At 38.3% G+C, this 27,517-nt stretch overlaps 1 protein-coding gene across 1 annotated transcript; it reads left to right on the top strand.

Annotated features, from left to right (window-relative positions):
* Positions 1-38: 38 nt before the first annotated feature.
* On the top strand, positions 39-27,316 carry LOC139697891 (methyl farnesoate epoxidase-like). Its single transcript, XM_071596755.1, has 10 exons — positions 39-154; positions 11,506-11,624; positions 14,231-14,470; positions 16,224-16,402; positions 17,533-17,781; positions 20,508-20,622; positions 21,132-21,312; positions 23,557-23,683; positions 25,459-25,600; positions 27,001-27,316. Exons 2-10 carry the CDS (start codon positions 11,540-11,542, stop codon positions 27,180-27,182), a joined length of 1,500 nt encoding a protein of 499 aa, XP_071452856.1. The 5' UTR covers positions 39-154; positions 11,506-11,539; the 3' UTR covers positions 27,183-27,316.
* The last annotated feature ends 201 nt before the right edge of the window (positions 27,317-27,517 follow it).

Raw genomic sequence — 27,517 nt, 5'->3', positions numbered from 1 at the left:
TCTTTACCTCCCCTCTCCCGTCGTATTGCCTCGTCATGCCAACGGAGCGATCTTCCCCAGCGCGCGGGAGGACATAGGTGGTCGGTATCCAGTCGTCATTTGCCGTCCGCCCAGCGAGGAAGTTCGATCGTCGAAGCTACTAAACTACACCTCGGTGAGTGCCGTAAACCAGCTACTCCTGCGCCCCCTCTCTCACTTCTCATATTCAAACTGTAAAACGTTTCCAGCAAAACAAAAGTTATGGGATTTTCGGAAAAGAGGAAGGCTAAGTTGAAAGCTATAATTAGAGGGCATAAACTAGAGCAGGTGGAACGGTTTACCGATTCCGTGAGTGTTTTTGATCAAGTAATAGGGTCACAGGAAGAATTGTGTTGGGCAAAGAGGTTTTTACTTGGAGAGATGGGAGTTGATGATAGGGACGATGAGTAAGGGTACTGGGAAAAGATAACGAAAACTTTGATGGGGAGCATGGTTTTGTACTGAATGGAAACTAGGTCATTGAAGCACGACGATAGGTGTGAATGGGAGACTTTTTAGTCTTTTGAGCGGAGGAGGATGAAAGGGTAAGACGAGAAACAAACGGAGTAATAGGCATGACGTGCGAGGATATAGGTTTGCTGGTAGAAATCCAAGGGAGGAAGGGATGATGGATGCAGAAAATGTTGATTGGCGATGGATTGTTGAAGACTGTGATCGAGGGGGTAGCGTAAGAAAGGAGTGGTAGAGGGAGGAAAAAAAGGCATGTTGGACGGAATAAAGGGAGGTAGAAAGTAAGCAGAATTTGATGAAAGGTTATTTGTGGTGTGGAATGTAAGTTCGTGTCTTTTTAGGTGAGGCTTGGAAGTGCAGCGAGGTCCAATATGTGTTGATACAAAACTTACTCTTGTCAGTACGCTGATGTAGTAAACATTTTACTGGGGATTCGAATTCGATTCCCGGTAGTGTCAGAATTTTAAAGGTTGCTCCATAAAGTGTACATACTTAAAAGTGCGTTGTAGAAGACTAAATAATTTAATAACGACATATCGGTCGTTAGGATGAGCATCATAGGGAAGAAAAATATGCCTAAAAGTGAGTTCAATCGTCTCCGACAAAACTTTGAGGAAACACATGAATGAATAAACTTTGTATTTATGTCGACTGAGTAAATTAATATCGGCCCTACCGTTATCGATGGTCACATAGTCGACATCATCATGTACAAAATGTCATAATATGTTCGGGAAATACATGTACGATTTCTTAGTGGCGGGGGAGGGTTACGGAGGAGGAAGTTTGAGGAGGGAAGGGCTAGGAAAGGACATGTACGCACGTATCGGTTGAGAGGAGAGCCCGAGCAAGGGCGGGGGTGGGTTGTGTTGAAAAAACAGGTGTAATGAGAGGGCTGTTAATGCAGCGGTTGAAGGGGGTGAGGGAGAGAGAGAAAAAACGAGGAAAAAGAGAAGGGAGGGGGGTAGAAAGGGTAAATGGAAGAAGTGGATTGAAAGTTACGGATGTACTTCTGTTAGGGATAAGGGACGAGCACTCATAATTAATAATGAGTAGCATTCCAAAACATTTTCACTAACCAAATATTAGTGTTTACTCTCTCTTCTGGGGATCGAGATGGTGCGGCGGCTAACGTACTGGTTTCCCATCCAGAGGGCCCGGGTTCAAATCCCGGCGATGTTGAATATTTTTCAGAGATATCTCGATCCCAACTTGAGGTGCTTTGTGGAGGAGGGCACTTCGGGTGAGTGCGAGGGATGGGACGTTAAGCTGCGGACTCCTTGGCGCCTTTCGTAAAGAGTGCCGACGCCGGGTTTTTCTCCACCCTTCATTCTTTCCTGTCCATCCCTAATGGCGCAAATGACCTCAGCTGTCGGTCGTCTCCCCTCAAAACTACTACTACTACTCTCTCTTCTTCTATCTAATTGTTCCAGCGTGCCCATTTTTTGTCTCTTTTTTCGAGGTGAAATACTTGAATGTCTAGAATAAAGGCACAGGTAAATCAGTAACTTGATCAGTGACGTCGACGACTACTTTTTTGCAGTTGGATAAGGTGTATCAATAAATGAAATGTGTAAATTAACCAATTCATAGCAATTTATCATTCATTAAAGGTATTCTAACTAATAAGAGTTTGGATAGTCCATTAACGCCTATTGTCTGCTACTTGTAATCCGAACTTCCTCTGGCTGACCTTTCAGTAGGTCATTCTTCTATCTGCCTGACTTCATACTGTCTACGTAGTACATGACTGTCAACATACTGCCTACTTCATACTATCTACTTCTTTTCCTTCCTCCTCCCCGCTTACCGAACTTCCTTAATTTTATTAGGATCTTCAACTCCCGCTACCTTTCAGTGTTCCCTGCATCCATTTTGCCTGCTTTTTTTTGGATTTTCCAAGCAAATTCCTCTTTTTGCTTACTCTATTTAAAACTTCAGCTTTCGTCCTCCTTTCTGTCCAACGCACAATCTTTATTATTCGTCACACCCACTCCTCAAAATCCTTCCATTGACGCTTGTCTTCTTGTTTTAAATACCAGTTTTCACATCCAAACGACAGTACGGTCAATTTGTCTTGCTTATCTTTTATTCACACCTGTCCTAAAGATAAACTGAGTAGCCCATCAAAATTATTAGAGGAACTAGGTCATGAATCACTCACAGAGTGAAGATTAAATCACAGATTAAATTACTTGCATAAATTGGAAGACGTTCTCTTTAGCGATGATATTGAAAATTTACTATTAGCCCCATCGTACCACGGTAAAAGAGATCATGATAATAAAATTAGAGAGCAATTGTAGAACAGATAGATTTAATATGTCATATTTTCCTCGAGCGATAGGGGGAACGGAATAACTTCATACTACATGCCTCCGACCACGCCAGAAGGGAAAATACTTTTGTTCATACTAAGTGGCCTATTATATTGTCATTATCTCATTAATTTCATTTATTGTTCTAATTGTTACCAACAGCTCATCTTGTATACTTAGAGAAGTATATCTCACTTAGATATCGTAGTGCATGTACATTTAGTTACGGTACTCAATATTATTTGAACTATGCTACATGCAGTTTCAATCTTATACCCGTATATTGTGACTAAATTGTAAGAAAAACTTAATTGAACACCTGATGTTGAACCAACCCTTGTCACAACCTATAGTAATAGCTTACAGGGTACTATGTCGAAATAAAGGTTATTTCGTGTGCTCGCCATCAGTCCTACTCTTGTAAGTACTTTTTTCGCTTACGCATATATTTTCCTAATGTATCCATGGCCCTACCTCTGTTCTTCTAGAATAGTGTCCAAGCATCTAAATTGTTTCACGTACTCAAGTTTATTCCCTCCTAGTTTAATGGATTAATTAACCTACCTACTTCTTGGATCTTGAGGAGGAGGGATTATTTCGAGAAATCAAAAGGAGTTAGGGAAGATGGACGTGGAGCACTTTGATTGGCGACGGGATGTTGAAGACTTTGATAGAGGGGAGAATGTTAAGCAAACAAGGAAGGTACAGGAATTGGATAGGGAAATTGGAAGGAATGAACGGAGGAAGTATGTGAAATTGAAAAGGGGCTTTCTGTAGCATTGGATGTCAGATAGTGTTTTCTTCGGAGAGGGAAGTAAATGCAACGTTGCAAGGTTGTGCCCATTCAAAACCTACCTCAATCGGTAGACTATCATTGATAATAATATGACTTTTAAAATTACTTTAATGCCCTGCGATGTTCAAAATTCACAGTTAAGTATTCCGTGAGGTTCGAATGGTTGGGAATTACTGCGGCAGTACGGTATCAATCAATCAAGTATCAATTTTATTAGGCTTAGGAATCACATCCAACCCGAAAGAGAGCGCTTCTGCCGTTTTATAGACTTCTTCTGCCAAAAAGGAATTACATAGCTCTCGCCGTTATCCTGAAAAAACTCCGCAGCCTCTCGAGAAATCAGTAATTACCGTTTCCTCCTCGTCACACGGTAAAGCTAGTCCGGGAAACAATTTTCGGTAACTCAATCGCCTTTTTCTCCATCGAACGGTACCTCGTCGTACCGCGTTGTAGTTGTTGTATTCATTGGTTTTCGGGTGGCATGGTGAAAGGGCTTTGCGACGTGCGGTTTAGTTAGGATTGCGTCCATCTGCGACGATTTGTGCCACTTATTTTTCGGCCACTTGAGTGTGAATTTTAAGCCAAAGTTAAGTACTTCCTACCTCTTCAGCACCCACACGTCAAGGTAACCGTGGATACCGGAAGGCTTTATAGTAGACGCTTATTTCAATGCTGTAATTACTGCCGATATCCGGACATTTTTCTGTCGAATCCAATTCTTAATGCTGAGAACGGAAATAAGCTAGATATTTATTTTTTAATTTGATCCTTCAATCTAGGCATGAATTAGAGAGTATTAGGAAATTGAAGTGACTGCTTTGATCAACATGACTTTTTTATTCATCCCCACTTTCACACACACTACCTTCGACTTTTCAAAATTCCTTGATGGACAATAATGATGTCAGGAATATCAACTTAACCCACCCCATCTCTCATTTTCTCCTGTTTTTGAACTCTCCTGCTCCTATGGAGGATCATATAGATTCTATCTGGGTTCTTTCCACCTCACTTGAATCTTTCATGGTCATAAATAATATTCCTGACTTATCTTTGATATATCACGTTTGCGGATTGCCCCTTCCTACTTCTTCATAGTGCTTTCACCTTCCTTTACAGCGCAGCTCTTAGTTTCCCACTTCAATTTATTAGTCAAATCTTTGTTACTTCCCTCCTAATTCTGTGCTTAAATTATTCCATTTACTTCACCGGTCTCTATTCATCCATGGCTAATTTTCACTTTTCTTATTCGTTCGAAGGTTTCCGCGGCGATGAGTAGGTGATTTCCACATTTTTCGGGCTGCGTCCGCGTATGTCGTTTAAAAGTACAACAGTTTCGCCAGCTATCCTGCTGGCGTCCTCAGGTCAAGGATGAAAAGAAGCTTGTTGTCCCGTCTTATATAGGAAAAATCCGGCGCCAATACCGGGAAATTTCTTGGCCAATCAGGGAACGTCCTCATATTTGCGCGGGATTATTCGTTTCCACGCACTGTGGAGTGGATATCCATCCTCTCTGTTAAAATTTTTTGGCCTTTTAACGATTTCAATGGCCTCTCTGATTATTCTCTGGAAGTATTTTCCAGAATGCCCTGCAAAGGAATGGATACAGCGCTCATATGATCCAAAAAAGGGCCGAGAAGGAAGAAAAGAAGAGACAAACCACCGCTGTTCCTGACAGAGAGGAAGACTCCAGACCACGTCCGAAGGCTTACGTCACCATCCCCTTCATCGCAGGGACTTCGGAAAGAATCGCGAGGGCTTTAAGGAAACATGATGTGGTGACCAGATTCAACTGCGTCACCAAGATAGCTGACACCCTACCCGGACCCAAGGATGGAATTTCACCGTTAATATCAGAAGGCGTGTACCAAGTGCCATGCTCCTGTGGCAAATGGTACATCGGTGAAACGTGCAGAGCGCTGAAAACACGCATGAGTGAACACCAGAGGGCAACCAAGGCCAAACAGTTTAGAGCATCGGCCATCGCTGAGCACGCCTGGAGTGAACCTGGACACTCTATTCTCTTCGACGACGCTAAAATAATAGCGAAAGAAGGAAAATACTTCCAGAGAATAATCAGAGAGGCCATTGAAATCGTTAAAAGGCCAAAAAATTTTAACAGAGAGGATGGATATCCACTCCACAGTGCGTGGAAACGAATAATCCCGCGCAAATATGAGGACGTTCCCTGATTGGCCAAGAAATTTCCCGGTATTGGCGCCGGATTTTTCCTATATAAGACGGGACAACAAGCTTCTTTTCATCCTTGACCTGAGGACGCCAGCAGGATAGCTGGCGAAACTGTTGTACTTTTAAACGACATACGCGGACGCAGCCCGAAAAATGTGGAAATCACCTACTCATCGCCGCGGAAACCTTCGAACGAACATTACTCACCTCTACGGGGAGGAGATTCACAGGAAGATAAGGAGATTCGAGAAGCTCAGAACGAGGAAGGAGAGACTTTTGACATCGTTAGCGTTCCTTCAACGATGCAGAGACACGGAGACGATTCCTACCTGCGTAGAAGTCAAACACCACCTGAACACACCCAAGGCTAAGAAGATCCTCCGCCGCTGCAGCGAAGACCTTCTGAGAGAGAGAATTCACGATAAACGTTGGAACCTCGACCGCCTCTCCGAAGAATTGTACTATATTCATTTGGAGCTGGCTGCCACCCTACAAGCTGACGATTGGGACACAACCGAGCGGATTACGTACGACTCTTCCCGAGCCAGTCTAATGGCGACGCGGGAAAAGCAAGTCAACAAATTCAACAAACTTCATTGTAAGCAGCATCCACTGACCTCGATTAATGGGGCTGACAATGGCCAATCGGTTGTGAACTTGACGGACCTTCATTTAGATGAAGCCACCCTCGCAGTCTTATCTAAGGGTCTGAACTTCGCTTTGACCCCAAGGACGATACCACTTGAGAAGATCATCGCGGAGGTAGAGTCATCGATCCGGAGACTTCCGAAGGCGGCCGCCGACGAAATCCGAGAAGATGTCGCACGTATCCTCCATGGCGCAAAACCACCAAGATCAAACACCATCGGCAAAGAAAGGAGAGCACTGAAGGAGCTAAGGGACAACGAGAGTATAATCATTTTACCAGCTGACAAAGGCAACGCAACAGTCCTGATAAATAGAGAGGATTACGAAGGGAAAATATCGCTCATCCTCAGCAGTCCGACTTATAGGAAATTGAAAAGCGATCCGACTGCCAAGACGGAGAGAAGCACAAGGGCTATCATTAAACGATCGCTTATTCCAAAAGAAGAGCAACGACGCCTGCTTCCGACTGCACCGAAACCACCGAGACTGTACGGCCTGCCCAAAATTCACAAGAAGGATGTACCTCTCCGACCGATTGTGAGCCAGATTGACGCTCCGACTTACCAACTCGCCAAGTACTTGGCGCGGTCTCTGCAGGACCACGTCGGACAGACACCCAGCTTCGTAAAAAACTCGACGCATTTCATTGACGTAATAAGAAACATCACCATCCACGACAACGATCTCATGGTCAGCTTCGATGTTGAATCGCTTTTCACCAGCGTCCCTATTGAGGAATCGCTGAATATCATCAAGGAACTCACCTCCCGCGGAATCCCTAAGGACTTTCCAGGATTGGTGGAGCATTGCCTCCGCAATTCCTTCTTCCTATGGAATGGTGACCATTACGAGCAGATGGAAGGAGCTGCGATGGGCTCACCCCTCTCCCCGGTTGTGGCCAACCTCTACATGGAGAGCTTCGAAAAGAAAGCACTGGAATCCTGCGACAAGCGGCCCTCACTGTGGCTTAGATATGTCGACGACACTTTTGTCATTTGGTCACACGGAGAGGAAGAATTAAAAAAGTTCCTGAAACATCTGAACTCACAGCATCAAGCCATCCACTTCACTATGGAGGTGGAAAAGGATCATCAACTGCCCTTCTTGGACGTCATGGTGAAGAGAAATACAGGGAATGGGAGGCTTGGACACAGAGTATACAGGAAGCCTACTCACACCGACCGCTACCTTAATGCTGCATCGCACCACCATCCCAGTCAGAAGACCTCACTGGTCGACACACTTGTCAACCGAGCATATAAAATATGTGACTCCGATTCTATTGCCAACGAGAAGAAACACTTGACAAATGCCCTGCAAAGGAATGGATACAGCGCTCATATGATCCAAAAAAGGGCCGAGAAGGAAGAAAAGAAGAGACAAACCACCGCTGTTCCTGACAGAGAGGAAGACTCCAGACCACGTCCGAAGGCTTACGTCACCATCCCCTTCATCGCAGGGACTTCGGAAAGAATCGCGAGGGCTTTAAGGAAACATGATGTGGTGACCAGATTCAACTGCGTCACCAAGATAGCTGACACCCTACCCGGACCCAAGGATGGAATTTCACCGTTAATATCAGAAGGCGTGTACCAAGTGCCATGCTCCTGTGGCAAATGGTACATCGGTGAAACGTGCAGAGCGCTGAAAACACGCATGAGTGAACACCAGAGGGCAACCAAGGCCAAACAGTTTAGAGCATCGGCCATCGCTGAGCACGCCTGGAGTGAACCTGGACACTCTATTCTCTTCGACGACGCTAAAATAATAGCGAAAGAAGGAAAATACTTCCAGAGAATAATCAGAGAGGCCATTGAAATCGTTAAAAGGCCAAAAAATTTTAACAGAGAGGATGGATATCCACTCCACAGTGCGTGGAAACGAATAATCCCGCGCAAATATGAGGACGTTCCCTGATTGGCCAAGAAATTTCCCGGTATTGGCGCCGGATTTTTCCTATATAAGACGGGACAACAAGCTTCTTTTCATCCTTGACCTGAGGACGCCAGCAGGATAGCTGGCGAAACTGTTGTACTTTTAAACGACACACGCGGACGCAGCCCGAAAAATGTGGAAATTCACTTTTCTTATTTTCTGTACTGATCGTTTCATTTCAAAAACTGTTCCAATAGTTTTTGAGATGAAACAATCAGTACAGAAATCTCAAAAACTGTTGGAACAGTTTTTAAGCTGGTTCCAACTGATTCAATTCGCTTCTGATTTTTCTTTCCTACTGTTTCTGTCAATTCTGCTTTGTAAGGATTTCGTGTAATGACGACCGCGAATGTATTTGCTCTCCCACTGCTAGGCGCTGCGCATAGCCAAATGGCCCCATTGCTATTGTTGCCAGGACTTATAGTATGTCCACAATTGTGTCCATCTTAAGGCCATGCGATAAATACCGTATTTTCCCGCGCGCGCTATCTATTCAAAAATGTTCAAATGATCGAAAAAAATAAAAAACCGCATTTTTAATGAAAATTGAAAAATATACAAACATTTGCATACCTGTGCGCACAATAATTTAAAGAGGAGTCTCGCAAAAATAAATTAGTCTGGAAGCATGCCTTTCTAATTGCATTCTATTTTATACAGATCAGCTACTGTTACAGTTATTTCATCTCATAAATCCATTAGAAAAATAAGAAACATTTAATATCTATACTTAATTTATTCTAATATGTTGTACTTCTTTATTCTAATGCATAGTACTTCACGTATACGTAGACTACGTCTTATCATATACACGTACGTATAAATATATGATAGGCAGATCACCCGAATCCAAGAAATTCGTCACCTGAATCATAATTAAATGAATTAAGTGCATTTATTATATCTTCAGGCACATCACCGAGTTCGCTCTTACTCATTTTCTAGCACTGGCGTTGAAATATTGCCGAAAGTTTTTTAAAATCCATTTTTTACACAAGTCTCTCTGACACCCTGTCAACTTTCCAGGATCCACCAACTTATTTCTTCATAAGACACTCTTTTAATCCTTCCCGATTCTGTGTAGTCCTTCATACCAGACATCATCCACTTTTGCCAACTAGAACGTAACTTCGATTTAAAAGATTTATTAATGGATATATCCTGGCAGCCTCGCAATTTCCTCTTTTTTTCGCGAAATTGATGACTTCTAGTTTAAATATCGCTGCATCCTATTTTCTTCTCCGTGGGTAATTTTCTTGAGAAAATTATAAATTACAAAACTTACCTAAATTCAGGTTTGAAACAAACACCATGTAGGCGGCACCTTCATTGAACTTGGAGGGTGCCTAGAACAGCTGAGCGCCGATACTAACACAGCGAAGTAAAGCAGAAAAAAAACAAGAAAATTCAATTTTATTCATTCATTCTCGTATTTTTTCATATTTGGTTTGCTGATAGTTACTTTATATTTCAAATATAAGGGCACACAAACCTATGTCTTGTTTCGACTTACTATTCATAGCGAAAAAGCAATAAGGCGGCATATTGTGTTGTCTTGTAATATTGTTTATTTTTTTATCCTTCTGCTGTTTAGATTTCAATCACCTGGCTCTAATATTCTGTGTACTAAGGGTAGATATAGCCACAGGCAATTATAATTTCATGTATACATTGGTTGTTACCGGTTATTAGTTTATGGATATAGACGTATTTTTAAACAAATTATATATCAATTTGACGCATATATACACAGATGCGCGGCATCTATGCACGTTAAATACAACTATGAAACTCTGGGCGTGCGTTAACAATACAAATTCATGATATCTATAAGGTTCTGGGTGCGCGTTATCGATGGGAAAATATGGTAATTGTTGTGATTTTCTACTGTCTCATTCCATAGTATTTTTCACCAGACGCTATCGCTTACAAGTAAATGGCCTTCTCTTACAAGTGAATGGTATCACTTACTTATTAATGGCCATCGCACTGGGGTCTTGGTAGTCACTTTAATGAGGAATAGATGCTGTGCGGGCAACCTCTTGCCTGTTACTTACCCTTCGACCTATCAGACTATCTACATACGAAGAAATAATACTCATACCATTTATTAGTGTTAGTATTCTGCTTAAGGAAGGCTTTGAATGGACGCACACTGATCACTGCTTAACATCCCAACTCCATCCAAAAAGACACAATCTGACGTTCAAATCTGAATATCTTCCTTCATTCTGTCCAAAATGCCTGTCATTTTCCTCCCACTACCTTGCTTACCCAGAGTTCTCACCTCTATCATTCTGCAGCATACTATCACCAATCACAATACTCTATATCTACTTTTCCTGTCTCCTTTGGATTTCTCTCAACCACCCTCTCTCCTCCACCATGCTTAGTTCTTCTTCATCGGCTCTCCTTTTTGCCCATTTGACATTTTTCATCTTTCTCTGCACCTACATTTCAAAAGCCCCAATCGCCCTGCTTCAATGACCATGTGCCCTGGATAAAACTGTGTTCATATCAAAGTTTTTAGTGGCCATTTCATATTTTAATATTTAACTGTTTTCCTCTATATTGAAAACTGCATAAGCTTTGTTTTGTTTATATTAATTCTCAGCCTATAGCTATCACACTGATTTTCTAATGAACTCAGCATGCTTGCTGACTGGCAAACTAAAGCTTGATAATCCATTGGCCTAACTGATTTTTTGAATTTCCCAATAAATTGCATTCCTTTCTCCAGTGTTGGCGCCCTCTGAATTTTGGAATCATTGTTATGATTTAATCCAGGAGCAGGCATCTATAAGTTTACCTGCCAGATACAGCAGCATCTTTTCTTTAGTGGATGGTCAGGATGAATAAAGACCAAATCGAATCCAAAATAATATGAAATACCTGCAAAAATGAAGTTTACAAACTCATTGCAGTTTCTTTTTTGTACAAATGGTCTATATCAATCACATCAGGCATACATACTTAAATTATACTTTTTAGTTTGGTGTGGTCACTTATCCAGTCCATATATTCTGTTCTGAGTTTCTCAATTCATTGTCTATCATAATTTCAATAAACTATGTACTAGAAAATAATGAAGTCATGACATGTACTTATTGAATTAAATAATAATTTTAGTGGCGACTCTCCAGTAGATCTGTTAACCAAAGTGATGATCATTGAGTTCACCCTTCTCCTGGTGGCCATCTCCATCTTGTGGCATCTTCTCACCAGTAAGCCAGACAAATTTCCACCAGGTAAGTTACCCATTAAAAACAAAAGCATAGAGATGCTTGTTTAAGATATCACATTTAAGCCAATGAATTGAAATTATCCCGGGCTATAGTCTATAATACATTTCAAACCATTCTAATGAAATACACCTCACTTTTTCACATAATTGTGTGAAAAATTGGAGAAGGAATTCCTATTTCTTGAATGGATATTGTGAGGGACTTAAATAAAATAGATATGCACCTGCAAAAGCTCACAGGAGATCTATGAAATAATCTATTCCCTTATATGTATATCTTAAAGTTTATGAGCATAGAAGTTGACATTATTTTGGATACTGTGTCAGGCTCTAATTTATGGAGATTCACGATGAATGAATTACCTAGATTTGTCCTTTTCCTCTATCCTCTTAATATGATTTGCAACATGTGTAGACATTACTATGCCATCTTCAGCTACTTACAAATATGTTTGTATAGTTGACTATGTATGCATAGAGCACGCACGAGGCTGTTAATGAAGAAGAGCTGATTAATATGTATTTTGTAGTATTTCATTCTCAACTCACTTTTGGTATCCCATTTTTGGGTGCCTTTGCACATGCAGAAAGAATTTCTCAGGTACAAAAAAGAGTTGTCAGAATTCTCCCTGGAATCCGTACTCACTTTTATGGGCTTTATTTGAATCTTATAAGCAAGCTGCTATCCCTACCATGCATATATATATTGTTTGTACAATGGTACTAATCTGGGAGAACAGTATACTCCATACTGTACTGTTCCCAGTACAGTACTCTCTCAATGCTACACTCTCTCCATCATGATAATACTACCCATAATTACTCAACATGAAGGAAAAATTATTTGTCTGGCTTTCCCATAAACCTGAAAAAGACTGCCAATGGGGGAAAGAGATTAGGGTAAGACTTTTAGTTAACTCCTTATGCCAGTAAAAGATGCTAGCAATATGACATCTGTTGAATGCAACTTGGAAAAATTCCTAATAGGGAAATTGCCTACATATTTTATTTTATTTTTTATTATCTTATTCATGTAAATTTAGTCATAAGATGGATAAATATCATTATCATTTGTGGGAGTGCTGGAAATTATTTTAGCGCAGGCGGTGCTAGGAAATACTAATAAAGCACATATGAAGCGTTTGAATGAACAGCAGATTTATTCTGAGTGCTGTGGATAACAGACCAAGGTCAACACGGTAAGATATATGCCGCGGGCGCAACGTGCACAAGAGGGATGAACGCTTGGCTGGGGTTGAGGAGTGACTGCTCCCTCGTGGGTCAAAATGCCTCCTCGTCGGTCGTGCCTAGGGTGGCACCTCGCGGCACACCCCTGAATTGCACAAGCAAATGAACTGCTACATCAACAAATGAACCGCCACATCACCCCCCTTGGCAGATGCGGAGCATACTCTTGCAAAGAGAAAGAAATTTTAACTGGCACTTCACAAAGTGATTGTAAAATGAACTGCTACATCAACAAATGAACCACCACATCATTCATATTTTCACGAGGGAATTTGTGATGGAAGTTACTAATTCACACTTACGATGACTGAAAATATGAATTATTCAAGTTGAAAATCATCCATGGGTAAAGATATAGGTAAATGCAAAATCCCACCCACTTGTCAATTTTCAGTATTTTGAAAATTTGTTTACTTCCTCCCTTCTTTCCTATATATTTAAAGGTTTGTACAAAAAGTATTGCTAAGAATTTTTTCCTGATGTGTGCGTGAAGTGCTGTATTCAGACCATCATTAAAGTATGCAAATGATGGCCAATCTTTTTGGCATGGTTAAGATGATTGTGCACACCATTGTCACTGAAAATTAGGTGATGAGAAAGATCTGCGCTAAACTCATCCTGAAGGTCTTGACGGACAACCAAGAGCAGAGTCGAAGCTTGCGAAGACCTTCTGCAATGGCATTGCGATGATTCCCCAAACCCCTTACAATATTGACTTGGCGCCAGCGGACTATTTCCTATTCCCAAAAGTGAAATCCTCTCTCAAAGGGCACCACCATGGGATCCTAAGTGTTGTCAAAGAAGCTTGCATGCATACCCTTAAGGACCTTCTGGACTTTGCTTACCAGGGAGCTTTCAATTCATGGAACAGCCATCAGCAAAAGTGTGTTAATGCTCAAGGGATGTACTTTGAAGAAATTTGAGGCATTTTAGCAAAATCTGAAATAAATCAATTTTTCGAAAACTTTTCCTGATAATTCTTATACAAACCATGTAGGGTTGACTGCATGAATGAATTCATGTATGTCTGAAGATGTAGTTCACAATGATGATGTACCACAAAATTCAGTGTAAATTGCAATAAAAGTTTTGTTGAAGGGTTAAAGAAACCTAAACGAGTAACATATACATAAGTTGAAATGAGTGAATTGAAATTAGAGCTTGCCACAGCTTCTGAGACAATGCTATAATTTGTTTCTTTCCCAAGTAGAGATTTATAGACATAGTTTATCAGATGTATATTTACAGAGAATGTTTCCTTCAATTCTGTTAAAAAAAGAAATAAATTGGTTTCATCTCCTTATGCAGTAAAAGAATCACATAATGTTTGCTCTTATTATGGTTCTAAATTTTTATTCCTAGGACCTCCAAAATGGCCCATTCTTGGAAACAGGCTACAATTAAAGAGTTGGGGTCACCTGCCTCATCTCTCTATGGCTGAAGCAGCTCGTCGCTATGGAGAAGTAGTTGGTCTTTTCTCAGGGAGCATTCCTGTCATTCTTGTATCAAGTTTAGAGGGCATTAAAGAGGTGTCAGCAAGGGATGATTTTTCAGCAAGACCTAGGTCCAAGTTAATGGAACATATAGACTCAGGAACATTTGGTAAGTAGTTGCTCTAAAATCTGAAGTGATTTTTATTTCAGTAGGGGTAAGTAACCAGTCAAATTGATAAAAAAAATTTTGTCCCCACCTACACGGTGCAAATCCATCCTCTATAATCCATACTATGTACATATACCAAGAAGGTCCATAGAATGTTCAAATTTTATGCATGTGTATCCAATGGATATTCAAATGTCCTCCTGATATGTAAACATGAATATAGGAACTCAAGTAGATACAGTGTACAAGCAGGTCCGCTGCTGCTGGCCCTGGACACCACCCCAAATCGCTACAATTCAAATCAAAATGACCACCCTGCATCCGTATGCCCGTACTTACATGCAACGCCAGCCAAGATGGCTGATGTAAACATTTAGCATTATTGGGGCATGGCCCGTGAGGGTTTGTTAGCTGGATTGGTGGTGGATTGTGTCCAGGTCCAGGTCACAATGTGTGACTGTTCGTTCTTTATTAAAACGGGTATATTTATGCAATAAAAGAGAAGGAGAAAAGGAAAATTAAATTTTTTGGACATGTTCTCGGACATATCAGCTTCCTGAAAAATATAATGAAGGGAAAATATTTGGAAAAAAAGATACAGGAAGGCTAAGAAAGAAATTTATAGATGAGATAAAAAGTACTATGAGAATAACAACCTACAATGAACTGAAAGGAATGGCAATGGAGAGTGACCAATTGCTGCCACAACAAGGCTCTGCCTTTAGAAGATGATGATGATGATTTTGGCAAGGCATGGATTAAAATGGAATACATCTCCCTGCCCCTTGTAGAGGCTATACATGGACACTTGTGAGTCTACAGTCATTTAAATACATATATTATTAGTCAATTGAATTGTTGGAGCAAGTCCATTGCTTTATCCATGCCCGTGAGAGCTGCAAGAGTCTCTGCTGCTTTACGTCTACATCTACTTAATACCCTGCAATCCACCACTAGTGTGTGTGGCATTTGGGGGAATTTATAAAAGTTAATTCCAGATAGGGAAAAATTGGGACAGCTATTACACAGGAATCACAATGCCTCCTTGCTTTGTAGTCGCATTTTTAAATACCTCTAGGGATTCCTTGACTCATGTCCATGGCACCGTGCTGTTGAAAATTTCAGATTCCACTAACACTAACCACCACTGATTCTGTCTTCAGAAAATATTAAAGATGAGAAGCATTAGGAGCCTCAATGCCCAGCAAATCCAAGGTGGGCATCCTGCTGCACGGGGAATATCCAATTGAGTCTGGGTAGGATTGGGATCGCCATCAATACTTTTTTCTGGGCACTTGGAGTAAGTTGCAAGGTAGCTTTAATGAGACCTAATGAGAAAATAAGTCCATGTATAATTTTTCATAAATATCTCCATTGCACCATATTTGATGGAAATATTGAAGATGATTGACTATTTAAATAAATGTAGATTGTTGTGTATGAGGTTAAAAAGACATTTCTGGAAAAATAACCTTAATGAATCTTCCGGAACTGATTTAATAATTGATCCAGTCTTATTTCCAGGGAATTATTGTTTTACTGAAAATTACTGTAGAGTTGTGAATTTTTTATGAGGTTGAAAAAATACCTATCTAACAGTCTGATGAATGCTCTGGAATGTTCATACACAGGCATGTTCTTCAATGAAAATGCCAAAGATAAATTGCTATTGGTAGAGTAAAAAAATCAGTGCATATGCCAATCAAATGGGTTACCAATGGATTGATGATGTTTCCTCTATTTTAATTACCAGGAGTTTTATGGACTTCTGGAGAAAAATGGAAAGAGCAGCGTCGATTCACTCTCCGCCATTTAAAGGACCTTGGTTTAGGGAAGCGAAGCCTAGAGGGAATCACACATGAAGAATTAGAAGCTGTGTTTGCAGAAATTGATAAACTTTCTGGGGGGTCTAAGGCAGGCTGGCTTAACCCGGTAAGTCTTTCTAAATGTGATCCAAGGGAGGTATTCCAAGCAATTTCAGTCTACTAATACTGTTAAAACACTTAACACCTAATATAACCTAAATAACACCTAATACTTACCTCAAAAATGTTGATATGAAGTTCATGGAATTATCATAAAAAATAATTCGATTACTTATTATTAATTTTTTAAATCCTGATATGTCTTTTCAATTGCATCAATAAAATTGTGAATATCGAGAAAACTCTAACATCTATTTCTTTTTGGGCAATTCGTATTGACACAGATCTAAGCAGTATATGATTTTGTTGCACACTAAGGACTTATGTATAAATTATAAATGTCTAACCTTGCATAAAAGTTACTTTCCACATTGGTTGTTCATACAAGTCTGACTTATTATTATTATAAAATCCTTTAAAGACATGGTAGCCCAGTGATACTGCCTTCCTACTAGCTTATTGGGCTATTTTCTGAAGTTAGCAACATGTAGAGATGCTACTTACTGGTTTTTATGAACCATTTTCTCTAAATCAAATATCACTGAAAGGTGGCAACTTGTTCAGTTTGAAAACAAAGTTGAAACAATATTTCTAAAAAAATTACTTTTATATGGTTTAAGAATTTTTGAACCAAGATGAAAGATAGTTTGTTTATTATTGTAATTTGTGAAAATATTCATCATTAGTTGTCTTGTACATTGATTTTGACTTAAAGGGGTTTTCATTATTTCTAATTGTTGAAATATCACCTCCAGTCTTTTGGTTGACTATTTTGGTTGGTTTATAGCTATTAAATCACAGTTATCAACCTGAAGGTCAATTTGATAGGTGAGGATAGAACTTGCCTTGTGTTGAGCCCAATGACATCTTAAATTCACAAATCAGGGTAGGGGGGCCAGTTCCTTTCCCTGTACCACCAATGATTTCCTGGAAGATCTGGTGCCTGAAAAATAATGCAGCTTGGGTAAGCTGAGGGGGTCCTGAGCCATTTCCGGGAATCAAACCCAGGCCCTCCAGTCAGCTCAGTGCTCTATCCACTGGACTACCACATCCCTGTGTATGGTTCTATATAGGTTTCTGTATATGCATTTGGATACCATATAAGACCAATAAAACTATTATCATTATTACTTTTAGGTGCCCGTACATGACATCTTGGGAACAGCTGGAGTCAATGTGTTGTGGTACGTTATAGCTGGGAAGAGATATAGCCACACTGATCCATATCTCAACAAGTTAATGGGCAACGTGAAAGAGCTAATCAAAATATCTGAACCAGCTGGCGGGTTAGCCACAGTTTTCCCTTTCTTATCCAGGATATTCCCCTTGCTCTCAAATCTTCAAATGGTTGTGAAACTACGTGAGAGTTTAAGAAAATTCATTCGGGTGAGCTATTTCATTATTTAGAATGTACCCTGATGGGGCTGGAATAGACTTAAATTTCTGTTTTAATAATTTTTTACCATAGAGTGTTAATTATCCAACCTCTGATCATCCCAGCTAGAAGGGTTTCCTTCCCTCTTATCCATTCCCATTTATTCTTCTGCGACTTACTGAATATTAGCAGCTGATAATCATCAGGAATTAACAATTAGAGCTATATTTTGTCTGCTTATAGTTTTTGTCTCAGATTTTAGTTTCTTTAGTTCATGTTTGTCCAATACTTATTCCTTCTGAATGATTTCTAAATTAATGTCTGATTCATTTGGGAAGAGGAAGCATGCAATATTGAATATTTGCATGAAATGTTATTGAGAGAATAGATGCTGAAACGACAATCAGTGGATTCAACAGCTATAAAATGTTTATGGAAAAAAACATTAATTTAAACATATGGTCACATATAAATATGAACTTCTAGTTAAAGGTTAAGTACCCTATATTTGGGAGGAGGGAAGGTCTTAGGTCTTAGGATATTTTTAGCTTTGAGTCAGGGAAGAGTTGGGGTAAGAAAGGCTAGGGTCTGGGGCTTCAGAGGATTCCTCACTCCAGGCCTCCCACAAATGTCCAGGGTTTGTCCTCCTCCAGTCAACTGATCTGACTCAAGTTGGGAGAGAGGAACTTTTTGCTTATGAATAAATCATGCATGGAACTATTTTTTCCAATCAGCTTATAAAAAAATGTCATGTGATGAGCAATGTTAATGGCCCCGTGTATATATGTTAATATGATGATCATGAATCAGTATGCTTTCTACCTAATTGACAGACTTATAGATATGTTAAGGAAGTAATGGTAGAATCGGTTTTGCAATTAATGGTTTTATATATTCATCCATATCCATTGGCCATAAGTTCATCCAAAAAGGTCAATTACAGGGTATTCTAAGAAAACAGAAACAACAATTTAAAGAATTTTCCTTGTTTTACCTATACTATTAGATATAAAGCAAAGATATATCTACCTTACAAGTAGTAAAGGAATAAAAATCCGGTGCTAATTTAAAAAAAAAACAAATATAAATGTACATCTCTCATAAGAAGGCGCAGGTAGGTAATGAGGTTCCCGAGAAATTGGAAGGTTAAGTTAAATGTTGAATTCAGGAGCCATCAATTGGGGCAGTTAGAACCCTCCACTTAATTAAGTTGAGTATTTTATTTGAAAATGAAAAATGAAGTATGGACACTGAAAGAAAGATTGCATTTTAGGCAAAGTAGATTTTACGAAGAGGAACATGTTAATGACAAGAAACATGAGTAAAGACTAAAGAGAAAAACTGCACAGGATTTTTGTCAACCCCTACAATACATATGTGATTACAATACTTTTAATACCTTTCTGTCTTACCATCAAGTATGCCTGGACCCCATCTACCTTATATTCCTTTTCAATCTGTAATATTACTGACTTAATGTCTTTACCATATTGTGTTCCTCAATACATTCCTTCCATCTCTCTTGAACATTCCCTGATTTGGTTTATAATCCTCCTGACTTTTCTGTGATTCTTTGCATGAATTTTTCCTTCTTACTCCCCAATAGTGCTTTCACTTACTCTATAGCATCTCCATTTCACCTTTCCTTTGTGAACATTCGATATGTTACTGCATCTCCCATTATACTTCTTACACTCTATTAGTTTCCTGCCTCAGTTTATTATTCAATTCTTCATACTTCCTTCTCCCTAACTCTGCATTTAAATTCTTCCATTTCCTCTTCTCGTCCATCTTCCTGATCATCTTTTCTATTTTCAATGGCTTCCTTATCCTTTCCCTTTTACTATTCCAATAGTTTCATGTATTGATTTTCGTATCTCTTTTTTGAAGAGTTTCCATTTTTCTTCTATTATACCCATCTCCCTGTCCTCACTTGTAATCTTATCTACAGCTTGTATACCTTTCTTCAATCCAGGTAAATGGTTTAATATCTCATTTTCTCAACCATTTTCCCTGTTCTATCCTTTTGAATAAGATGTTACACTTCATTAGAAGTAGATTATGATTAGAATCTGAATCTACTCTGGGAAAACTGTGCAAAATAATCACGCTGTTCCTAAATGATTATGAATAAGTTGAATAAAATGTTTTTTTTAGGCTCGAGCAAGTCATGTTTAATGGATGAAGGAAGTGCTTGTTCACTGCATGACACTACTAACTGTTCGTTTTGAAATCTCAGAGAGGACCTACTTCAATTAAACAGCCTCTGCTACTCATGTTGTCATGAGAATTGGCCATAAGGCATATGTAGGTGTATGGTAATTTTTAATGTTATTGTTGGTAAGCCTGGTTTTATAACAGAGCATACCATCCAAAAAGTGAAGGATGAAGAAAGATTTAAAAAAAGTAATATTGGCAACCAAATTTGATACCTTTAAAGTTCTCTCTAATGGAAATCGGAAGCTGCTTACACAATGTTGGGTTGCACCTAATATCTAGAAAAATAATTTGTTTTCAAAATAAATTTGCAAAAATTTTTCTTAAAAAAATATAAAGTTCCTAAATATAAAAATAAAATTTTCCTTAAAAATAGAATGTAGGGAAACATTTTGGAATACTTTGGAGTAAAGCCCTCAATAAGAATCTTTCAATTAAGAAAGGTATTACATTTATACTGTTTTCTAAATTCATGCATTACAATATTTTGTATATAATCAATACACTTTCCTTCTAACAGGACGAGGTTGAAATGCATAGGGGATCATTTGATGGTGAAAATCCGAGAGACTTTATTGACACATACATTTCTGAAGTAGACAAAAATAAAGACAATGAAACAACATGGTTTGAAGGTAAGATACATATATATTTATAACATTGACAGATGCTAATAAATGTGATTTCTACATGTACTACGATAATTCTGATTTTACTCTATTATGAAAATTTAAGATTTTACACATGTAATTTTATTGCAATTGGTACTGGAATAATCTCTATTTACTCTGTGATTCAGGATTTCTGTTTAAAATGCCAAATTATCTTTTTTGGATGCAACTTAGGTTTAAAATGACTTATTTTGCACTTTACTGAATAGAAATGCATCCTAATTCAAAGAATTAGAGTGCCTAAGTGCACAAATGAGAATGAGATTTGAGGATTGCTAACAATTTTATTTAATATTCATGTATATATATATATATATATATATATATATATATATATATATATATATATATATATATATATATATATATATATATCTTTTGTCTTGTTTAATAATGTTTATTGTAATGGATATTGATAGATGAGGAATTATTTTTGCCCTTGTCATTCTAACTTTGAATTTATTTCTCTTTAGAAAAGCAACTTGTACAAATTTGTGTTGACTTATTTATGGCTGGCAGTGACACGACCTTCAACTCTTTAACATTTTCCATGTTGTACATGATACTTTACCCCGAAGTACAACACAAAGTTCAAGAAGAGCTGGACAGGGTCGTGGGTAGGGACAGACTTCCGTCGCTTGAAGACAGAACGAGGTGATTTTCAGATTCACTTAGAAAGCATAAATATAGCATGGACAAAATTACCATAGAAATTGTTTTTGTGAATTTTAAACAGTGCAGTAGTCTATAGATGTGCTTACTTTTATATTCTTTCTTATTAGTACCTAGAAAAGATTTAAAGTGAAGAAGTAAAAGGTACATTGTTACATTTAGCTAAATGCATTGTCTATTTTAAAATATTTATTTTAGTTTTAATATTATTTAAGAATTTATTAAATACTTAATAATTCTGGCTAAACAGTTTCTCCAACCATCAGTTAAATTCAAGCGGTGGCATAAAATAAGGGAAATAAACAATTGTGATATGAAGGATCCTGGAGTAAAGGTGGGAACTGCTGAGGGGAACTTATCCTGAGCCCTAGATTTCCTCGATAGTTGCCATGGAGAATTGGGATGGTCACCAATAGGCATGACAGTAAGAAAAGATTGTTTGCAATTCCTAAAACTTATTAAAATACACCCAGAGGATATGCTAAGAGTGACTTGTAAAAGGCTGGAATGTAGGGGTGAAAGAAAGCAAGGAGAAGATTACTGTATTTGAGGGCATTTAAGATCCATTTTTTTCCATAAAAACGAATCAAAAATCACCCCTCAGTCTTATATGAGATGGCAAGGTCTTTTCCAGGCTATAGCCATCCCAAATACACACTACTTCAGGCTAATTTTACCACAGATGTTCATAACTACCTAACCCTATTCCAAAAAATTATTATTTACTAATAAGATATTTTTTGCTATTATTATTATTATTATTACTATAGGTGGATATGCAAATTAACAAATCAAGAGGTAATTTATTTATAAAGGTCCATGCTTTTACGGACTAAGTTTTTTCCTGAATATACCCCACTGAAATGGGGATGCAAATTATATGTCTATGTATCTTATGTGCAATCAAATAGAGTTATTTTGGTGTGGAGAAGGCTAATGCATACTATTTGTCAAAACCCAGATATCATTATCTAATTAATCAACAATTTTTGTGCAACTGTGCTCATCATGACTGATGACAACCGTGAGAAAGCACTGTAGATTCTTCAGGATGCACTTTATTTCACCCAGGCTCCCACGGATGCTCTTGAGGTGAATGACCATCTTAGTGTGGAAACTTTGGTGGCCCATGCCACTCTGGTGCTGGTCCAGTCAAGGTTCTACATGTGGCTGTAAATCTACAATGAAGGAATGCCCTCATGGCTCATCATCAGTGCCCTCAACTCTCCAACATACAATCTAGCAAGATACCCTCCCAGGGGTACTGTCTCCATTTGTAGACCACTGTGAGTATCATATCAAGAATTCATCAGAGTTTGTGAAGACTGTAAACCTTGAATGCCTTGCTATCATGGAAATTGTGTAGATTAACATCTCACCATATACTCAGGTCCCACTGAAAGACACAGTAAAACTCCTGGTGGCTCATTTCAACAATTCCATAGTCAGCCTGCATCAACATGCGCTGACTTCTCCATACTTCTGTTACAGCCGCAAGTTCTATCAACAGACTGATGGTGTTCCCATGAGATCTCAACTATCTTCAGGCATTTCTGACCACATCATGGAGGTGTTTGTGGATGAGACCTCATACTCATCATTACATTGCCTAAAATATTTCTTTCAATATGATAGGCGGATGACAGTTTCAGCATGCAGGATGCTCTCATCTAGTTTTCCACCAAATGAACACACACCATCAACTTCATTGTGAAAATGGAAAACTGTCTTCCATTTCTCAACATTGTCATCTGGAACAAAAGGTTAATCTCAAACTGACCTGTCAACATAAGGATGGAAAACGTGGAATGGAAGGAAAGGTAAAAAATGAAGTACCTACTAGGCATTGTGCAGGAGCAGAGAGGAATGATGAAAGAAATTCAAAGGAGGGAGGAAAGGTGAATGCGGAGCATTTTAATTGGGAATAGAATGTTGAAGACTCTGGCAGAGGGCAGAATTTTAGGCAGACAATGTAGAGGTATGAAAAGGATAGGTATGTTGGACCGCAATGAAGGGAATTAGAAAGTATGTGGAATTAAAGAAGGGTTTATATTTGGGTAGGGTGTCCTGTTAGATGAAGCTAAGACAGATAGTAATATTTAGTATGTGTTTATCTAAAACCTACCTTAAATGGTAGAACACCAATGACTCAATTGTTACTGTTTATGAAAGGGACATCATGGATGGATGTGTTGAGTAATGATTAAATATTTTTCATTTTTTCAGTCTTCCTTATGTTGAAGCTACCCTTAATGAGGTACTGCGGTTTAGTTCTGTTGCTCCTTTGGCAGTTCCCCACTCTCCTTGGTATGCTGAAAAAGATGCTGAACTGCAAGGGTATATAATTCCAAAGGTAAAGTTTAACAAAAACACTAGAGCTTAAAAATATGTCATCCTTAATGTTCATTTCAATTGAGAGATTTTATATTAAAGAAAAAAGCAGGGGTTTGATTGTGAGTCCTGTTTCATCATTGCCTACATGATTTTCTTCTGTAGATGTTTATGATCTTGAATCTTGCAATCCAGCTCTGATAATTCATGGTATTGCTGAAGTCACCCTATACTATGATCAATAGTGCAAAATTTGTTGAATTGTGATAGCATTTTCATTATTTATTGCATTGATAATAATAATGATACTGTTCAGGTATTATAAAGATTAATGAGAAAACCCTCAGGTGCTCACAAAGAACAATTACTTAATAAGTATAAGTTCCATTTTTATCTCATATAATCTTTCATACTTGTTGAGACTTTTAATTGCTCTATTGTAATTACTGCTACCATTTAAGTTTATGCAATGAATTCTGTGTATACATTTTCATAATTGTGATAGTTATACAATTATGCTTACATAATATAATAAGGTAGTTACTTTAGTCACAAAAATACTATGATCAGGCCAATTTTTAGAGAGTTTATATTTGGCTGCTATTTGCATTTTACACTTTAGGGCTGTATAGTTAGTCATCCTTTTAATCTTTAGGCTGCGGGAAACATATTTGCATGTGGGCATGGGCAACTGTGGCAGAAATGTTTCTATACAGAGTCTTTTCCATGTCTTGCACCATAGGCCCGGAGCCCCTTCTCATCTTTATGGCCAAAAGTCTTTGTCATCAAGATAGCATCAATGCCCTCCTCCTCCTCCTATCTGGTTCTTCCCTTGCACATTATGGCTTACATTCCACCATCTTGAGATGGTGATTTATTAAGAGCAATTTTACAACTATTCATAACTTTAAGTTAGTACATATCGCATGATTGAAAATCAATGGATTTACATATAGTTTGTGTCAAATTGATTCAATTAACTCAAGGAACTTGAATATTTTATGCATCTTGTACAAGTGTTGTGTGTAAATGTTAGGAATTAATTCATAGAATATAAAGCTCCACTAGTGAGTCATGCACTCTACAATGGCTACCCCTCAGGATTTGAGAGAAAAAAAGGTAACCTACCTTGCCTTAACCTACTGAAGAGAGTGACATGGTCAATTACCTTTCTTCTAGCCAAAAGACAAGAAAATGATCAATCTGAGCTATTGTGATTGAAATTGTTTTTAAAAATTCCATCAAAATATTAGGAAGTAGGTTTGGTGGGGACCTGATGGAGTTCCTAAGACTGGTAACTACTAAAAACAAAAATGGAGTTTCTGTAAAAGTTAATTAATGAAAATAGTAGTATATAGGAGATAAGAAGGTATATTCTGTGACATCTGCTGTGTAAGTGTTATTCTAGTTGTGGCCAGGGACAGAAACAACAGCCATGGACGTGTAAATAAGATAAATAATGGCTTACATTATTTAATGGTAAATTAAGATAATGCATGAGTTTGTATATCAATTTATTATGAGTTTTTTATAGTTTGATTAAAATATATATATGGCTTAATGATCCTGTTTGGTGCCCATGGGTTGGCTATGGGGATCACTAGAAAGGTGAATATTTTAAAATACATTGTTAGGGCAACCCTTCCTTTGTATTGTGACACAATGAAAAATTCAAATAATATATTCAATCCATCTTGCTAATTGAGGACTTTCCACATGAGATCCTAATTATGAAAGTGCTCTCCTCAGCTAAGCCTTGATTTATTCATTAAATAAAAAAAATGTTTTTTTTTACAGAATTCGAGAGTAATTCTTAACTTGTACGCTGTCCACCATGATCCAAAAATATGGGGTGATCCACAAAACTTTCGACCGGAGAGATTTCTGGATGAAAATGGCAAAGTTGTGAAGCATGATGCACTGATACCCTTTGGGGCAGGTAAGGTCCATTCATCCAATTTCTATTGCATTGAGTTGGAAGAGAAACATTTTGCTATAGTCTGTTGATCGATTAACATTTCAAAGCATACAATGACTGGCAGAGGTGCTAACATCAGTGTGTTGTTGAACAATGGTGCTACTATGAAGAATTTTGGTAATGTATACTTGAATCTGTGATACATTTTTTCCCTGGATTTATTCTACTTATTTTTTGAATAGACAGACCATGAGGATTTGAGGCTTTTGAGATGTGAGTCTGGAGAAGGATGGGAAAATAAAAAATGATGGAAAGGAAAGCAAATGAGGAAGTCCTAGGGATGTTATGGGAGGAAAGAGGTTTATTGAAAGAAATCCAAAGAAGGCAGGAAAGGTGGATGCAGAGCATTTTGATTGACAGTGGTATGCTAAAGGTTGTGATAGAGAGGAGGATTTTAGGGAGATAAGGTGGAGGTTTGAAAATAATAGGCATGTGGGACGAAATTAAGGAGGGGATCGGTATGGTTGAGTGGCTAACACACCGGCTATCCACCCAGAGGGCTCAGGTTCAAACCCTGGAGGTGGCAGATATTTTTCAGTGGTATCTGGTTCCCTGCTTAAGGTGCTTTGTGGAGGACAATTTGAGTAAGAACGGCATCCGTTGGATTGGATATTAAATTGCAGACCACTTGGCACCTTCTATGCTGACTCCTGGTTTCTCTCCACCCTGCCTTCATGCCCATTCATCCCCTATGGCGCACATGATCTCAGCGGTCAGTCGCCTCCCCTAAATCTACTACTACTACTATGAAATGAAGGAAATCCAAATGCATGGGGAATTGAAGAATGGCTTATTGTATCGTAGGATTTCATAATGTGTCATGCTCTGTGGGATGGAAATGTAGTGATAGTTTGTTTGTGTATCCATCCAAGACCTATCTTAACTATTGGACTACCAATAATAATCATAGTCCTTGGGCAGTAAACCAGTGGCAAGAGCATGGCAGTAGAATTTGTCTTCAAAGTCATCTCTTTACTGTAAACAATGACTTGTACTTATGTGAGCCTTCAAATTTGTAGAACTATTTTTATTAGTTTATCATCTTACCGCAAATATGTATGCTATTGGGGAAAATGCTGAACTATTTGTCCATGAACATTTAGCAATACCAGTTGGATTACATTGAAACAATGTAAAAAGGGAAAATTGTGGCAAAAAACCTTTGAAGTGACTTTTAAACTCTAAATACCATGAATAAGAAAACATCTCGTTGCCAGCCACCCAGAGGTCTTTTAGTATAAGATAATGAGAAGATATGATATGTTACATCAGTAGAAGGACTGATGTAATTTTCTGAAATGAATAAAATGCTAAATTTTCAACGCAAGTGTCATAAAAATCATGTTTATTTTATATTTCAGGAAAAAGGCAGTGCTTGGGAGAAGGCTTAGCAAGGAATAATCTATTCCTCTTCTTCACTGGCCTTGTACAAAAGTATTACATAAAAGTACCAGAAGGTCACCCAGCTCCATCAGAAGAAACTGAGGGAGGATTAACATTGGTTCCAAAGGCTTTTAAAGTACAATTCCTACCAAGAGAATGAATGATTTCCTCGAGTATGTGACTCTTCCATAAAAATATATCTCTGCGGTTAAACCATCATCTTAAAATACCTATAACATTAAATTATAATGCACATGTATTTTTATAATGAATTCCAATATATGTTTAACTGTGTATGAAATTTTTTAATAATTTAATCAAGCATGTTGATGTGATTCGAGTCATAATTTATTTAAGAGAATGATGACTGGCCTTACAATTTTCCCTGGTATCATGAAGAGTAGGAATAAAGTTAATGACTTTCCTGACTTCTATAGGGATTGATTGTAGAGGTGCACATTTCTTAAATTTTTCTTCTGAAAGGTGCGGAAGGCA

This window comes from Hetaerina americana, unplaced genomic scaffold (assembly GCF_022747635.1).
Source record: "Hetaerina americana unplaced genomic scaffold, ioHetAmer1.1.p SCAF_8, whole genome shotgun sequence".
Lineage (NCBI taxonomy): Eukaryota > Metazoa > Arthropoda > Insecta > Odonata > Calopterygidae > Hetaerina > Hetaerina americana.
This window is presented reverse-complemented; position numbering and strand designations above follow the sequence as displayed.